The sequence below is a fragment of the Aphelocoma coerulescens genome, chromosome 2 (genome assembly GCF_041296385.1).
Source record: "Aphelocoma coerulescens isolate FSJ_1873_10779 chromosome 2, UR_Acoe_1.0, whole genome shotgun sequence".
Classification (NCBI taxonomy): domain Eukaryota; kingdom Metazoa; phylum Chordata; class Aves; order Passeriformes; family Corvidae; genus Aphelocoma; species Aphelocoma coerulescens.
Window position 1 is genome coordinate 20,044,357 of NC_091015.1, and position 19,065 is coordinate 20,063,421.

Sequence of the window (19,065 nt, forward strand, 5' to 3'; positions counted from 1 at the left end):
AAATTACTTTTGCTATTAGGGTTGTTTCTGCAAAAGTCAACTGCTAGCCTTAAAAGAGCACTCAGGATATTGAAGGGAGAGGCCTCAGCTGTTCCCCGAGGGCCCTGTCTCTGGTGGTAGTGGGGACTGACTTCTCCATCAGGCAGGTCAGAGCAGAAACTCAATTAAGATGCTTCCATTGCTTGAAGAAGCCAGCATCCTTTCTCTGACCATAGGTGTGGCTAAGTTGATGATGAAGATTGGATGGATGCCTTTTTTTTCTTTTCCAGTCTTACTGTGACTTTTAACTAGAAATGGTAGGAATACTTTCTCATTGACACAGTTCTGATGTATGGTGTATATGTGTTTTGAACATATCATACAATTACTTTCCTCATTATCTTTACACACTGAATCATTGTGCTTCACCAGTTGATGCTAAAGCACAATGGAATATATTTATCTATTTATTTTTATATATATGAGATATTTATATATTAAATTTAAAAAGTAATTGTCATTATAATGAAAGATTAACCCTACAAAATAGATAGATTAGGCATGCAAACAGATCCTGTCTTTAAGAAAGTCTGAAAAGAAGTTTTCTCTATTTGCAGAAACAGTGATTAGTAATAGTGCCAAATCTAAAGATCTATCTTGGTCAGTATAAAGATACTAAAATAGGCAGCCTCATATATTATGAAATTATGATACAGCTTTTTCTTGTTTCAGTGTCACAGAATGCACCAATTTTTTTAGATCACATATGCTTTTTAAGGAATGGGCTGGTGAAGGTGATCAACTTCAATCAAGAAATTAACTTTAGAGTGGGTAGTTTAAAATATAAAGAACTTTGGTTTTATGTTTGATTGTTCATGAATAAAAAGTCTATGAGCAAATCCAATTTTGTCCTGCTAGAATTCATTGCAGAGTAGGTATGCATGATAGATAAAAGTGGCAAGAATAAAGAAATGAGAATATGGATGAGTTAGAAGAACCTGCTTAATCTCTATTATATCTGATATAAACCTTTTCTGGGGCTGCGTAGGAATACATTTCTAGGGTGGTAAGTTATAAAAAGAAACTGTCTACAAAACTACTGTAAGCTCATATGTAAAAGTTTGTTATATAAAAGTGGGGAAATAAATTACAGACAAATTGCCAAGCAATAAAATTGATTGAATAACATTTGATTAAAAACATTCACAGTAAAAATGGCACCCACATATTTTACAGATGATAGAAGAACTAAGATTTTGGTGAAAAATCTGCAATAAAGTAATAAATATAAGTAAATGTACACCAGAAACGTTATATTACACTCTGAAAAATAATTTCTCTGTTTAGACTTTGTAATCAAGTTTTTTGCAATGTGCTCGATTTTTATGGATGGAATAGAATTAAAGTCCAAAACATTTGGGCAATAGCTTTCAGCCTGATGTGTTAAAGCAAACAGAGGTCAAATGCAACCACAAATCAAAATAAATTTTGAAGAGGCTTTAGTAACTAACAAACACAGGAGGTGGTTTACACCAACTCTTTTCCTTTGAATAGACATTGATTAAAAGCAGTCAGACCACTCACTTCATTCCAGCTGAGGGAATGATAATGGACCCCATTAAAACCTTTGCCCATGTCACAGAACGTGAGTATGACTTTACTAAACAACAGAGCTTAAAAATGGTAATTGCTAACAGATTCATAAAAGACAAAGTATTAAGGGGCAGGGTATTAGACCTGGGCAGCAACTGTGTGTGTAGGATGAGTAACCAGGTATGCAGAGAGAGGTAAAAATGGGTGTCTCCCTTTAGTCAGGATTTAGTGAGTGGAATTTAATTTCCTTATCCTCCATTTATAATAAGGGCTATAGGTTAAGAGTATACAGATTTCTGTGAAAAGAGGTGCTCCACTGAAACTCTTTGTGGCTTTAAAACTGATCTTCATTAAATAGGTCCAGAGCCTTAGGAGAAACTATGTACTTGATTTTATTCCTTGAGAATCAAAAATTATGGAATTCTTTTCAGATTCTGATCTCCTGATGCCAGACACAGAATATGAATTCATGAGCATTCTAGAAGAATTCTTTAAATTCTAGGCAGTAATTTATGGATCAATTTAATAAAAATAGTTTCTTTCAGCTCATAACTCATCCCAATGCTGCCTTTGTGCACAAACCTGTTTGCTTAATCCTCCCCAGTGTCCTGTCCCTTAGCAGCTCTGAGACTTTTACTGTCACCTCCTTCTAGTCCCTCCTTGAGAATTCTTTCTTCCATGACATCTGTGTAACACTAAACAACTGGTAAAGGATAGACTAAGGCTACTCACCACTGATGTATATTCATTTGAAAAAACACACAAAAATAAGGTTAACATCTAACATATACATGCAGATTTTGAAATGCATCCCATTCATTCCTTCCATATACTGAAATTCTTTAGAAAAATACAGAGTTGAGCTGCCAAGACTTCCATATCACTTAACTATTTTATCTTCCTCCCTTTCCTTAGGTTTCACTGGTTTTATTATCTTTTTTAGCTCATTTGAATGGAAATTTTACAGGTTGTTTTGTACCATACATCCGTAAGACTCTGGAGCTCACTGGGACCTCTACAATTTCTCAGATTCAAAATCCCTGAAACCAGATACAGAAATACGAACGCATTAGTATCCTAATGCAACCAAAAATATTAAACTTTCTATTGGCAAAACTTTGCAAAGACATTTCATCACAATAATCTTTGATATGTCCTCCACTTGGAGTTTTTTAAAGCTTCTTATTGACATAACTCTGTTAAAGTGCTTTTCAAAGTAGTGCTCAGCAGGCAGGTGGTATTGTGCAATATGTGTAGTACAAGCTCACATTACAAATGATTTGTCACTCTTAAAACAGAAACTGAAAAAAAGTATCTCAGCAAGGCTAATAAAACATATTTAGTGAGTCTGCCTAAGAAATACACGTTTGTTAGTATGTTGTCTATACATAAATAGCAGCACTATATAAAACACGTTTCTATGACCAGATGGATTTGGATTTGTCTGTTTTTTTGTGATGTTTGTACTCCATGAATCAATATATAGGCCATACTTAAATACTAGGGCTTGGACTATGCACTTTATTTTCTCATTTATTTGTCTATACACAATTACCTACGCCATAGTTTTCATATACTACTCAGTGCTTTGAAATTCTGCCAATATTCCTTAAAAAATACTTAAAGAAAGCTGAAAAATAAACACTCTCTGGAGCAAAAGTAAAAAAAAAAACCCACACAAATAAAGCAAAAACTCCCAAAACGCAACCAAAGACCCAAACAAAAAAAGGAACAAAATATTCAAGGTATTGAAGTGGAATCACTTCTTAGAGGACATAGCTGTTATGAGTTGCAGGGAGCAACAGCATTTACTGCAGCTGGTAAATTAGCTAAAGCCAGGCTACACAGAGCAAGACAATATAACTTTCTTCCCACTTACATGTGATCTGATATGATTCAAACAAGTCTTTTAATTTCATTTTTCACAGATACCCTGAAAATTCTCTTGTATCAAAAGCCACTGTTTATGTACTCTTCTATATCCATTTAGTAATACATGTCTACTTACCTACTCTTCCTTTCTCTACAAAGCCATTTAGTGATGTTTAGAAAAATTATGAGAATTTTATTTCTAGAAAAATAACCTTTTATCTTGTGTTCCCCACAGTTCATGCTTTGAACCAAAGCCTACCCTTGAATAACCACAACAGTCAGCAGCACTGGGAGGAATGGCCAGATAACTGACAGCAGAATTTCCCACTCTTAGGTTGCTGTAAAAATGCTTATAAAGCATCAGGGAGAAGGGTAGGAGAAGAAGGACAGAGAATGTTTAAGGGTTTCTTGGACACTGGGCTAGGAGACTGGAGAAAGCATGCACCTGCCATATATCTTATCCATTTCACTAAAATGATATTCAAAATCAGGCAATGCTGATATTCCCATAATTGAAATAAATAAAAAGAACTGCCAGCTAAACTAATTCTTATCACACTACAGTCTTTATCTAATGTGCTATTTACAGGGAAATACAAAAAGTATTTCATTCATACAAGTACTACAAAGACTACATGTGATGCAGAACAGCTTTTACACTAGGCAAGGGTATGGAACCTGGAGTCAAAAATAATAGTGAATTTCCCCCCACTTACCAGTGCAACAGGTGCTCAGTGCAAAACAAACTGTGTTCACTCCCTTTGATTTCAATGCATTTTCCCTAGAAAGCTCCTAACAGAGTCACAGTCATTTTTCTACGCTCTTACCAGCAGCACAACAGCTTAGGTGAAGGAAAAGCAGTAGGCTGGCTGCAGAGTGGGAATGCAGAGAATTGGCAAGTGTAGAAAAAGTGGAGAAGCTACAAAAATTTATTTTCCAACAAAATTACTCTCCACAAGCTGTGTAAACTTTTCTTACTAAAACAAATACTCTAAAACACAAAGATTTTACATTTCCAGTGAAACTCACAGTAACATTTGCCTGTTTTTACTCTCCTGAAGTCTCAACATAAGAGCCAGCAGATTTATGCTTTCCCAATTACCTGGGTCAGTAAATTCCCTCATATGCCCTGAATGCAATTTGGATTTTTAAATTAAAAGACAGAATGTAGAAATAGATTTGTTGGGCTTTTGAGTAACCTTTGTTTTCTTCAGTAGATTCTCACAGTTTGCTGCCTAACGCGCACACGCACACCAACACCAATCCACCACCCACCCACTCACATACACACCTCCAACATGTGTGCTCTGTTTACTGACAGTAGAACAAAAATTAAGCTGTGCCCATTGCAATTTTGTGACCTGAACAGAGAAGAATAATTTATAGTGGTAAGTTCATTGTCTTTACCATAACTTTAAAATGCAAAATTGGGTTTGCAAGGACAGCATAAGGTATAAGAGTTACACCCTTTATCTCAAGCACTCATCCATATTTACATTAAGTATAAGCTTTCTGCTACAGAAGAAAAAGTATTTAGATTGAACACTGTTACAGATTTCCTAAGTGAGGCTAGTTCCAGTTGCCAGTAATTCAAAAGCAAATCTGCTGACTTGGCATTAGGACTCTAAAACAGTGTGATCAAACTTATATAGTAAGAAGGTGTCTGCAGAAATAACATTTATAAACTGTATATACAGTACACAGTACCAGTACATAGAAAATAGATTTTGACTCCATGATCCCCTGTGTGTAAGGCAAGACTGAATTCTGTCTTCATACGGAGACCACCAGAGGTACAAGCAACAGAGTGGTGCTTAAATCAATATGCAAATCAAGGTGCATCCAAATTAAAAATCAGAGCAGACAAAAAGTTTTAGATTCTTTTATGTGCTGATCCTGGCTTGCGGAATACATGGGAAGTTATTAAACATCAAATGTACCTTTTTTTTAAAAAACACTAACAACACCTTGATGGCAACAGATATTGTTCAAGTGGCAGCTACCAAAAACAGCTTGAAAAATGTCATAGTACAACATCAGGAGCTCTTCAGTTGTACTACACTAATTCATATAGCACTAACCAAAAAAATAAGTATATGAATATTCTATTTCATGCTATTGCTATGCAAGCAACAGCAATACAAATCAGCATACAGAAGGATACCATATGTTCTGCAAAGAAGAACCCAAGATATTTTCAAGGGGCATTGTTACAAGACTTCAAAGAAACACAAGACTGCCAGAGGCAAAAGTTACTGACGGATGTAAACATCCCTGTTCCACTCTCCCGCATCGTTACGTTTTTTCGATATCGCTTCCCCATCCTTGTCACAATATTGGTCCCTGGATTTATGACGACTGCGCTGTTTGTTGCATTCATTGTGGTCCTGCTCGCGGTCTCTCTCCTTTGAGCGATGCCGGGATTCTCTGTGTCTGTGATCACTGATCCCATGGGACTCGTCTCTGTGATTATGATCCCTGTGAGAATCATAGTGGTCACCGTGCTCATGTGAGTAGTCCTCCTTTGGCTCTACATAAGCTGAATCTCTGCTGTCTTGTGTTTCTGAGTCAAAAGTTTCTTGCCTGTGAAGGCCTCTGCCACCACTGCGATGGTTGTGGTGTTGGCTGGAGGAAGAGCGGTGCTGGGATTTCTTGATGGGTTCCACCCGTGCTTCCTCTTCAATGTGGGAACCGCTGCGCTCAGGGACCGAGTGGTCATTCCTCTGGTCTCCTTGAGATCCCTGCTACCAGAACCAGCAGTAAGGTCATGAGGTACACATTGAAAACTTTCCCCCACTATCAAATTCAACTAGAAAGTACCATGAAACCAATAAAATTTTAAGTACAAAACAATCCACTTTGAATCTAAACTAGGGAAAAAACCCATTAGTATTCAACTTTTACTGAAATTCAGTATTATAATACAAACAATTATTTTTACTCTCATCAGAATGTAGGGTGGCACTTGGGTGGCACCTTCTCATTTCTTGTGATGTTTCTGACTACTCCAGTTAGCAGTAATTGCCTCCACCCTCCAAAGAAAAAGAGAGCATGCAGAAACAGGACAAACTATAGAAAAATTGAAGAGGAGATACCATGCCAGGAGAGGGCAGATATCAGTTAAGAGTTTACAGATGTGTGTCTGGAAACAGCTGCTATGGGAAAGTGATTTTAGAGGGCTGAGGAGGTGGATTCCAGCAAAGAATCAAAGTACAAAAAAACCTTGGCTCTTTGAGAGTAACTTTTTTTTAAGGAAAAAAAATGCAAGTGAATCTGGTATGAATAAAGTTTGTATTATGATACTAATAGTATCACTGACCGTCTGTTTTCTCAGCAATAATTTCATTTCTTCTTGGTAATGAAAAATTAAACATTGACCTCATAATTTTAAGAGCTCAAGAATAGAGCCCATTGCCAAGAAAAGCAGGAGGAGAGTGATATTATCACATACAAAATTTCCTAACACACCACTGCTATTAAAAGACCGAAATAAAAATTACCAGGTAATAAACCTACTCTTCACCCGCATAAATGCTTTGAAATCACTGCAAAATGAACAAGTGGCATTATTTAACTCATTTGGGGGTTTCATTACAATTAACCTGCTTTTATTGCCAAACTGCAGCCAAAAACTTTTCAAGCTTAATTGCAAAAATTTAAATAGTTAATACTGAAATGAAATATACTTCTCACATGAGGTGAAGAATGTCAAGACAAAATCATCTCTGCTGCCACAAAATTAATGTAGATTTTACCAGAGTTATATAGGCATTTGTTTGTGACACTGTTCTGAATTTAACATAGTCTTAAGTTTGCCCTTCTATGTGCAGAGTTGTCTAAAAATAAGGACTGCCTCCAGGTCAGCTCAGGACGTATCTTCTTTCTGTCTTCCTATTTTATGGAAAAGAGCTAGGGGAAGGAGGAAATTTTGTCCTTCAGCCACAGATCCTGACAGGTGGGTTTCCTAGCAACCCAAAAAGTAAAATTCCAGGAAATTGGAATGGAAAATAATCTGTAATTAATCAGAAAATTATAAAAAGCAGTATGTTTCAAATCAGCAATTTAGTATATTTAACAAATCCTAATTTTCTAAGACACCACTTTGTTACGTCAACTTCTGAGAGACTAGCTGGGTTGCTCCATGTGTTCTTAATTTGAAACAAATGGCATAGATGAGAACAAGGTAACAGGAATAGCAGTCAAACTTGTTTGTTCTTGTTTTTGTGGTTCTCAAGATGATTCTGATTTGCCAGAGAGGAGTATAGTAACTGTAAACATGAATAGATCTGTTCAAGGCAAAATGAAATGACTCAACAGAGGTGAATTGTAAATGAAATCAAGTGAAAAGCGATAGAGTCCAAAGCAACACCTGCTTTGGATGTGTAAACACAACTTTTATCAGTTCATCACCATGACTGGTTTTAAGGCACTTAGACATGGTATACACGTGAAACCCTGTAATTCTCATGTGGTCAAATGCCACATATGCATGTACCTTTATATAATAATGACTAATAAAATCTGTCATTGATGTGGTTTGAGAACAAATGCAAAATTTGAACCTGCTTTGAACACAGTGCTACTTTTACAAGCTCAGATGCATCTTCTCTGCTATGATGAGCACATGTGAAGGAGCACAATGAATAAATTTAGAACCAATACTTGCAATTTCAGAATAGGGCTGTTGGGATTTATAAGCAAATTCATTGACAGTAACTTTCCTTAAATATTACAGGGACACCAAACAGCTAATGTCTGAATCTGGATTAGATTTTGAATTTTGAATTTATGAATCCAGCTTTTTGATTCATAACCAAATTTGGGCTTTGATTTGGAATAAATTCTGCAGTGCAGGAATTTTATGGTCCAATCTCATAAGGTTTTTTGTCTAAAATAGAGAAAGTTTGAGATAATCCTATTTCAGTACTCAGTTTGTACTTTCAAAGAATTAGGGGTTCTTGGAATGAAGTTTAAACAGTGTTGAAAGAGGAGAGAGAAGCCTTTGCCCTCTGAGTGAATTTGTCTTGCTCCCTATTTCCAGTGGTCCCTGATCACCTGCACCATATGTGTGTGAGGTGGCTCCAGTCCTTTTGGAATTAGCCAACTATTTCCATACAAGTTTGTTCCAAAGCTCTCCCTCAGACAGACAGGAGGTGTAAGGTCTTTGCCGATTTCATTTCAAACCATCCCAAGAGGCCTCACACCTTTAAGCACCTCGTGCCATGCAATGCACACAGGCAGCATCATGCTGTAAAAATGCCACTCTGGCAGCTGGAAACACAAATCCCTCCTTACAGTGCACTCTGGGGACTAAAAGCCACAAACCCCAAATATGTTTCATGGCAAAGGGGCACTGCATTGGCCCCAGGGGAGGATGGCTCCAATGCTCTGCAGGGCGAGCGTGGCTCCCCCAGGCCAAACAGCTGGTGGCGTGGCTTTTCCCTGCAGAGCAGTCCAGAAAAACAGCAGAGGCATAGACTTTAAATTCTCTAAACACAGGCTCTTAACACTGTTAAAAGAATGGGTTCAGCCACCATGATTAAAAAACAGACCCGCTCTGTGCCAAGGCAGTGACAGGCTCAGGTCTGAGATGTCAGCTGAAGATGTATTGTAGGAAAATGACACCAAAGGAACGTAAAACTTTTATGTTTCGTAAGAGATCCCCACTGATTCCCACTTCTGTATTAGTAGACCTACAAACAAACTGTGAAACTGCAAATACACTCTCATTTTTAGTCCTTAAAATAAAAATCTGTTAGTTTGTAAGGAGACAGCACAGCATTCAGAAGTGTTATTAAAACTGCATAGATCCTCCAGAGAATGTGGTTAATACAATGAGTATGTGAGCTATAAATCCACACCCAAAAAGCATAAAAAACTTGAGCAAAATAATTTAAAGGTCTACAAAGCAAAGAAAGTTTATCTAGCAAGGCTGCACACAACAATACTGAATTTCATACTCAGAAATTCTTCCAGCTCACAATTTTTTCAAGGTGTTTCAGCTCTGAGGACAGAAAAAAAGGCAGAAATGAGCTATAGCTTACAATTGTGTCTGAAAGCAAGAGAAGGAGATACCCTTCAAGATGGCTAAAGAAATTATTCTGGTTAAAGAACAAACCTGTCAAGTCTGTGGTTTTCTAATGAGAACTAAATTACTTGACACAAAAACACTGTTTTGCAAAACAATAACAAAGATTACTTTTTTGCATTTTAATTTAGGGGCAGATCCATTTTTTTTTCCTTTGATTTTCTAAGAGGAGGTGTTTTTCTTAGCCAAAGTTATGAATTGTAATTTGCATATGGATATAACTTACGGGCATATATGGAACTTAGGTAGAAATTTAGATGTGGTGAGCCATTATTTGATCTGGGACAGATGTATTTTAACCCCCTCTGTTATCTTCTCAGCCTCAAAGCATCACTCACTACTTATAATGAAGTATCATCTTTAAACACTTCATTTCATATCATGCAACACATATCCAAAGGAAAGCATCTCCTTATGCAGAACACCTCAATAAAATTATACAACCCAAAAGTCGAAGGAGAATAGAGGCGACTTAATATGCCTGTATCAACAGGCACATCAGTGCAGAGGCAGGAATAAAGCCTGCTTTTCTCAGCTCACTGGAGAACTGGAGAGTGTCCTCACTGTTCAGAAGATAGAGCCTCTCAAGGTGTTTCTGCACAATGTGCAGTGCAGTGGGACTTGAATTTGACCTAGGAGTTCAGCTTGAAGGAAATCTGTACTTTTCACAGCAATGGCCAATGAATAAAAGAACAAAAGAAACATAGGAAAGGTCACTTTGACCTAGAATCTTCACTAATACAGTCAGTCATTCTCAACCTCTACAACTCTACAGCCTGTGGGAAGATTGGAACAGATTTCCCTCCAACATTTGTGGATCTGGCCTGTACATAACCCAATTTGTCATGCAGGGCCTCTGGGGCTGGGATTTGCCTATTAGCAATAGTATGCCCATCAGTCAGAAAGTTACCAGAGGCTGGAATGTGCATAGTCTTAGTCTAGTTTTATTTCTCTGATTGGATTACATATGGCCAGCTATAAAAATGCTTGTGGCTGGTACAAATATTACTGGCACAGCGGTGTCCTGGGCACAATAAAACCTGAAGTATTCCACTTCACATCAACATATGTTTTCTGTCAGGCCAGTTTAGTCCTTGGAATCAAAACCAGCCCCCTAGTCAACACACAAACACATGCTACCATGAATACAATAGCAATAACAGTGACATGCTTGTATTTGCCTTTTATATGGAAAATGGGTGAACATCTACTGGAAAAGCTTTTACTTTATCAACAGCAGTAAAACATATTCAGCATATTCTAGTATCAACCTAACACTGTGCTTTGGAAGGAGAAGTTTACAGAAGAAAAAGAAGAGATGGCATAAAAACTGTACCTGTAAATTAATATTTGGACCTGGGCTAATAGAAAGAGTGGCTGTTGCGAGTGTGCGAGTGAGAAGCTGGTTAGGAGGATTGCTGCTAGGTGGATGTGTGGCCTTCCAGTAGGCTTCCAGATAGTCAGCAAGGTGCTCACAAGCATCTTCAAGCTGGTTCTCATCAAGAATTACATCGAACATTTCCTGATAAAGGAAAGGTTTTAGTGAGAATAATCACCAGGTAAAGGGAGAGCAGCTAGAGACATTGAGAATGCATTTCATTAATGAAAAATGAATCACATTTTTAGTACTTCTTAAGATATCTTGCCTTTTTTATTTGTGTTTGTTTTTCTGAATGCATTTGACACAAAAGACCATAATCATAGCTAGCACTAATGTTACACTTGCTAAAGCAAGGCCTTGTGACTTCCAGGTCGTAATGTACCAACAGTCAAAGAAGACGGGAAGAAGCAGCTTGAACAAATCCTAAATATACAGAAAGAAGGGATAAATATTGAAGAATTAACTATTGAAAAAAATGGAATGGCAAGAAAGGGAGTCAATCCCCCTATCTAGAATAACTAAGAGAAAACTAAGGCAAACTAAGACCAATAACTAAAACAGTAAGAATACAGATCATTCAGTTTCCAAGTGTCATACAAATATTAGGTAAGAGATTAGTCACACCGTCTAATTTTAGACTTCTAAAGTTAGGAGGTGAGTTTCATCTATTTCCTCCCTGGTCAGGGAGCAGAAGGCAGCTTTGAGGGCCTATGCAGGTCTCCAGCATTCTTCACTGACTTCCTGGAGACCTGAGCATCTCTTAACTGAGATGCTTGAACTGAAATGATGAGGACATTCCCTTCACTCAGCTCCATAACTATGGCAAATTATATCTGCAACTGAACTGTACTCTCATCTTCTGGTTTCTTACCCATACTCTTGACAGCTGAGTATGCAGGTAGCAATGCATGCCAGGTTTAAAACACAGTTGGGGTCTCATCACCTCCACTTTATAGGTGGAAATTGAGAGAATTTGCTTCAGTGCACATCTGAAGAAGAACTACAGAGCTGTCAGCTATGCAGTACCACTCAACTCTTTGCCAAAACCCTGACCAAGAACATCAACAGTGGTGGGCTGTGGTGACAGATGCCCCAGAGGAGCTACTCAAACCACTGGCCTTACCCTAAACTACCAGAGATAAAGCACAGTCACTAAGAGGGTTCATTTTTAGACCAATTAACTCCCTAAAAATTATCAAGTAAAACAAATGTTCAGTTTACTGAAGCACTGACTGTATCAGCACACATCCTAATAACTGATTGTGACTAGGACTCTTTTTCCCCTGCACCCTTGTGCAGAGCCCCAAAACTTCAGGTGTTCTGCAAAAAGCAATAGTGAAATATGGCCAGAAGAGGGCAAACATTCCCGAAAATTATGTAATTAACCTCGTGCTTGAAAAGAAAGGCACCTTTCAGTGACAAGACATAAATTAACAGTAACTCACAGGAGGACACTGTGCCAGTTTATCAGCTGCCACCATCTGAACATTAAGGTGTTTGGCCTGAGACTTCCCTCGGGATTTTATCAACCTTTGTAAAACCTGTGAAAAGTAAGACATTAAAAAAAGTGAGCAGGCTCAGACTTAATATACATATATAACCACTTAAAATGTTTACATCTGAAACTTGCTCACATGAGCAGAGCAAATTCTTCATTTGCTGGCTTCAAGAACATTTCCCATGTTCCCTCATTCAGAATGAGCTAATTTTAATTTGCATCCAAATATCTCCTTTCCTTTACAAGCACTAAAAATTTTCCCTCCTGCCTTTTTTACGCTGCTTCTGGTTTCATTTTTTCTAAGTTGAATTTTTAAATTGATCTCCTGAGTTCTCTTCCCACAAATTCATTCTTCTCTTTTGAATGCCTCTTCGCAAGGTCTGTGCATGTTTTTTTACACACAATGAAAGAGTATATTATCAGATGTTAAACTTTAGCAATCAGTCTGATACTCATTCTGTGTTCATTTCTGTATTATTTTGATTTAACGAACCATGAGCACTACTGCTACTTACGTGATTGGTACTAAAAGTACAATCCCAATTAAAAACCCATTGGAGCTACAGCATCTTTTCCATAACGGGTTTTGGTAACATTGGAGCTCAGATACTTTTTTGATTATTAATACTTCACTATCCAAAGGGAAGCAGTAACAATATATAGCTCTGAACCTAAATGAGGACATGTGATTATCTGCATTTAAGGCCCCCAAAAAAAGACTGAAAGAACATAAAGGTATCTAAAATATTTACCTTAGGAGAAGAAATCTTTACATATACTATAATAGGAGCCAGAGAGGTTTTGCTCAGTTGAGCTGGGTGGTTAATGGTATCAGCATCAAGCACTACCAGCTGCAGTGTCCTGGCTAATTCAAAAATCCGTTCAATTTCACTTTGAACTTCAGCTGCAGAGAAGTAGAAAATTAAAAGTTATGAAAATACTAAGAGGTGATTAGTTTTAAGAAATGTAACAATATAGTAGACTGGCATGTTGCTCCTCCTCTGGTTGCAGGAGTTGTTGTTATCTGTGCATGTCCCTGGCACAGTAGGGTAATGAATACAGCGTTAATGAGAGCGTTTCACCCCGGCTTTGCTGCCCTTGCAGGCACTGCCTGCCTCTCTTGCCTCACCAATTCCTGCTATTCCAAGCTGGAGAGATACTGGTAACACCTTCTTACATGACCCCAGACCAGACCAAGAAAAAGGGGTATGAATGCTTGCTGCATCAAATGGTAACTGTACTATGCCACAAATCTGCTGCATGTAAATAATGTCAGCTCAGACTTGAATCTTACCCAATAACCAGTTTGCTCAAACTGGAGTGCCTGAGACAGGCATTAGGAAGTACTGATTACTATGTTAGCAGGAACTACTGTTTTCCCATTTAGTTCAACTTATCAAAGCTCAGGAAAACAGTTTTCTTCTACTGGCCTCAGTATGGTACCATGTTAAAAATTTCATTATTATGTGTAAAACACTTTTATAAGAGAAACTAACTGAATAATTCAAATAATGCCATGGTATCCTCCTCACAACCCCAGGAGTTATGGAAAGCTGCTTTTCCCAGAGAAAAATCATCTTTTCTTCTGGTAGTCATGCTCCCAGCTCCTCAGCACCCTGTCTGATTGGCAGTACTTTCCAGGGCAAACCTCTCCAAGACAGATGGGCTGCATCCGCTTTCACAAGTGGTGTAGAAACTGTCTTCATTCCCCAATGAAACAAAACTACATCTTATAATAGCAAAATCATCTTTGAAATGAAATCACATTTTCCTGTTCAAATCTTGCTATCAACTGATTTCACAGAGGAATTAGAGAAGCTGGGTGATTTGTGTAAGTCTATAAAGAAAGTCATCGGGCCAGACAAGACTAATTCATACACGTTTCCCTTTAAAGGTTGTGCACACTTCATGAACCAAAACCAGATTCAATATCTAGCCCATTCAAAGAAAATATAAGAAGACAACCAACAGAGACTTAAAGGTCATGAAGAGGTACCAAAAACTTAATAAGAGAGTTCCTTGAAATTACGTTATCAGCCTTTTATCTATTTTGCTGGCAAAAGCTTTACTTTAGCTTGAAAACACAACCTGTCTGATCTGCATAGAGAGAGTTTTCTATACCAAATGGTCTCTTTCAAGAGATATGAAGAGATTGATTTTTGCTATCTTAGAACAGCAACTGAATAAATCGGGTACTATAAAAAGGTTGCAAAATTTCCAAGTGAGAGCAAGGCATCCCAGCTAGTATTTTGGTTCCAAATCAATAGGTGATTGCTATGGCCATTTTATAAATCAAGTAACATCTAAATGGTCCTCAGAAAATCTATGTATGATATCCTTTATTGGAGGAGGTTGACATTGCTTTGGATCTATAAGAGATCACTTCCAACTGTTTGTGGTTATCTGCAGTTTGGGGTGAGCACATGCAATCAGTGTTTTACAGCAGGGAACGTAATGCAGAGATGTGCACGGTGTGCTATGGAAAGCATTGATGCATGCTTTCCTGCTGGACAATAAAAGCACTGTGGTCCTGCTGCTGTCTGAATTAGGACCACATTGTTTTAAGACAGAACTTCTGATGGTTCTTGGCACATTCACAGTTACATTTTCTACAACTTTGTTGCATAGAGGTACTTCTGAAATCACTGAATACCCCCATCTCAGAGTTTTAGTAGAAGACACTTAATAATCCATCCCTAATTTAAGTTCAAATGACAACTAGAATAAACATATCAGAGAGAATTTGTTACACTGTTCTGATGATGAGTTTGAATTGCTTTCTTGCAATTTCAAACCAGTCTCAACACTTTAGTCAGTATAACAATATTAATTAACATATCATTTTAAGACCATTCCAGATGGCTAAAACAATTTTGTTCAAGACAATTTAAAACCAGCAAAATCTGTCTCTATGCCATTGTATCATAATTTTGTCTGGGGAGGCAGTATTTGCTACACTGCTGGAAGCACTTTTCTGCCAGTAGAGAACACATCTCTGTGGACTACATTTCCTGCTATACTTTTTGAAACACCCACAGTCAGGGCAGAGTATTCCTCAGGGTATGTTCTATTGTGAAACACACCCGGGGCAACAACTGCAGGTAACTATGGTCCTATGAACCCATAGTTTCCACTTGAGTCTGAAGATGGAGAGGAATCTTTTTCTTCAACTAAAATGTATTTCGGTACTTATTTTTCTTAACTTGGGTATAGGAAAAAAGTTCAAGGAACTGCATGATTGGTGAACTAATACATGTGCCTCTACCTCTTCAGTCAAGAATGGATGGGGAAAATGCCACAGGGATAGCTGAAGAGGTCCTGATCTCCTGTTCCTTAGAGTACTTCTTCAGCTTCTGGGAAAAAACCTTAATTCTGCTTGAAATCTTCTTTGAATTCTAATTTTACATCTAAGATTTTTGTAATTACTTACATAATAGTAGTTTCTCTTTTTAGATGACAAAGGCTTTATCCACTGCTACTGCTTTGGTTTTCATTTTTCTTTAACAATATCTCTCCAACCCCAAATTCTCTATCTGTAAAAATTCCTTCACAACAAGACACTCAACACAAATTTTATCTCAGACTTTTGCCCAAAGTAAGCAAAGAACTCAAAAAGTCATGTGGGGATAGTAACACAAATGTCACTGGTAGTTAAAATAGGGAGCTGAGAACAGTGACAGTAGGGTATCTTCAAAGCAGCACAGTAATAGCTTTGCAATCTTCCCACCTCCATGAATACCATCTATTTATAATAATGTCCCTTCATATGCACTGGAGAGGCATAAGAGTGAAGTTATAACACTAAACTCCAATAAATTGTATTTGCCAATCATAATCAGAGGCATAAAAATAATCAGAACTACTGTGACAATCATCATGATATGCTGACAGCCCAGCTACAAAATTCAAACCCAGAAATCAGCTACCAAATTTTAAAGTGACCCTTACAATCTATTTCATATGGTCTCCTTGGTAACCAGAAAGTGAACATATTTTAAATGACAGGAGCACTCAACTATTTATTCCATACAATAAGGAGTCAGCTCTAAGAAACAGTAAGTACACATCTCCCAGACAACTTTAAATACAGCACATTTAAACTTACTTCCAAATATTAATTCCCAATATCACTACTGTACCTTGAACAGAAATTCAGTGCTGTGGGAGCACAAGTAAATGGCTTTCCTATTACGGAGGCAGACAAACATTCCTTACACCAGTTGGACCTTACAGGTGAATTCCAAGAAAAAATCTTTCCCAGTTCACTACAATAATCTTGCCTAAAATACAGGCAAAGATACACCACCACCTCGTTTTATCTCTGTCAATTCACTAATAACATGACGAACTATGGTGGAACTTAGGGCCACTTATATAATGCCATGGTAAAAGAACATTCTCTATTCTAGGCAGTGGAGAAACACAACCCTCCTGCAAACCTGGGCTGCACCCATAGCAGCCAGGAGTCACTGGGACACAGCTTGCCAGAGCAGCAGCTACATCAGCAATTTGTTTCAGCAAGACCCTGATGAGATAACAGTTCCATGACAGGGAGGAGATGCAGAATGGATATGCATCTGGCCTGCAAAGGCCCAAGTGAAGCACAAAATACTGCTTAGATACAGCAAAGAGATTTGATGTTCACAAGGAGCAGTGAAGTTCAAATACTCTCAACTGAGCACAGTATGATTTTTATATCCTATTAAATTTGACTTTGTCTCCTGTCTATGGTATTGGTGGCTCTGTTTTGTTCATAGAAACGGGTATGTAAATTATGATTTCAACTGAAACAGGCACAGAGACAAAGCATTCCAGTTTTTTTAAACAGGGCTCCTGATATTACAGACATATGGAATGAAAAGAACACACCTATGTCAATGTATGCAATACAAAATGATTAGCAACACCTTACACAAAAGGCTTTGAAATAATTTTGTAAATTAAGAAGAAAAGCCATCAGAAACCATGATTTTTTTATGCTAATTCCTTTCTACAAACACAGTTACTGAAAAATAATTAATCACTAAATTCCATGAATGTAATTAATGAGAAGTTTAAGGCAACCTCATGATTTCCATAACAAAGGTGAAAGAAAAGTGTTTTTTATCCCAGTCCCTTAAAACCATGTAGAATGTCTTGCACCAAAAAAACTGTTAGAAATGAGTAAAGGTCATATCTGACATCCAAGAAAATTAAAAAAGAAAAAAAAGGAAGTGATAATTATTGCCCCACACAAGTCTCTGTTAAGAACAAAATCATGAGCTTGACTGACAGAACTAAAATTTTAAATATTAATTTCTGAGCATGTGTGTGTATACACATGCTTATATTGAGTGAAAAAATCAGTAGTGTCTCCATGGGGTACTGCTGTCAGCAGAATGCAGGCACTCGGCCACAGCAGGCTATCCTGGACTGCGCCAGGGATCTGTGCTCCCTGCAAACAAAGCAAAGAGGCCGAGATGGTACTGATGTTCCAATAACTTACATGGACTTTGAGCACAGCAGAGCAAGTTAAGAAGGCACCCCACAGGTATATAAGTGTTTGGCCTCCTTCTTCTCATCTTCCTTTCCTCCCCTCAAGCAGCGATGCTGCTCTGGGCAGGCAGGGAGCTAACAGGGGTTTCCTGCTGGGCAGGGGACAGCAGGCTCTGCTCCTTCCCCAGCCAGGGAGGTTCAATCCCACAGTCTCCAGGCAGGACTACATGTCCCACCTCACACCATGGGGCATCCCAGTGCTGGGGAGTAGAATGCTTTGTGCCTCTGCTCCAGCATATCCAGCTAAGAAGGAAAAAATCTTGAAGAACATAAGCAAAAGAGAATAAATGCTTTAGCTTTAGTCCTCAGGCAACTGGTCAAAAGATGCCTGGATTACAGGTGCTGAATCAAATGTCTAACCTAAATGTAGTTTGTGAATATACTTAGATTTTCCTGGTCTCCACCAAATACCTTAGCCAGTAGCTTGTTACGTAAAAAGAGGAGGGTGGGAGTGGGAGGATGACAATATTTTCCAGGAAAAGTGGCTGCATGTGTTACTCATGCCTAACAGATGGGGCTCCTGCGAGGGGTAAGGCAGAAAGGAGAGAAGCATGTCTGCTGCTCTGCCTGGAGCTCCTGTCTGGGCTCTGCTGAAGGGGAGCTGTGAGGCGAGGTGCTGCAGGAAAACAGGGTTTTCCTCCTCCTGCCTGCTAAGGCTCAGTTTAGGCAGAATTCAGATGGCTTTTAATGCACACACACGTCCAAGTGGTATTGACAGAAATAATGTCATGTTTGGAAACCTCAACATAACCAAGATCTATTTATAATGGACTAACATCTCCTGAAATTCAGCACTGTAATTATGTGAAAATATAAAACAGATAGTGTCATTTAAAAACACTAAATAGCACATAAAAATGTCTACTTCCTGCCTCATTTCTCTGGGCTAGCAAAACAATAGCATTCATGGAATGATGCTTCTTATGCCAAGTTTAAACTGGAAGTAAATTTTAACGGCCTATGAATGGAAAAGATTGCAATCAGCAGATTGCAGCAGAGACACAAGTGGCTGAGCACTGCACAAGGGTGCACTGAAATGACTGTGCCAGGAAGAACCACAGCAGCTCCAGAAGGTGCCATGCAGCAGCATAGCTCTGCTCCTATCATTAAGCTCCCCTA

General features: G+C 38.2%; 1 protein-coding gene across 6 annotated transcripts in view; it reads right to left on the reverse strand.

Moving 5' to 3' along the window:
• Positions 1-599: 599 nt before the first annotated feature.
• Positions 600-19,065, reverse strand: part of CACNB2 (calcium voltage-gated channel auxiliary subunit beta 2) — a 252,833-nt gene continuing 234,367 nt past the window's right edge. For 2 of the 6 annotated variants that reach the window (XM_069006684.1, XM_069006688.1), the window contains 4 exons: positions 13,164-13,315; positions 12,359-12,454; positions 10,869-11,054; positions 600-6,185 (listed from right to left, as the gene is read on the reverse strand). In XM_069006684.1, coding sequence (XP_068862785.1) covers positions 5,697-6,185; positions 10,869-11,054; positions 12,359-12,454; positions 13,164-13,315 — 923 coding nt within the window. In that variant the 3' untranslated portion in view covers positions 600-5,696. Of the gene's footprint in view, positions 6,189-9,404; positions 9,449-10,868; positions 11,055-12,358; positions 12,455-13,163; positions 13,316-19,065 lie in introns of all 6 variants that reach the window. The other 4 variants (XM_069006682.1, XM_069006685.1, XM_069006686.1 and 1 more) reach the window with 3 other exon arrangements.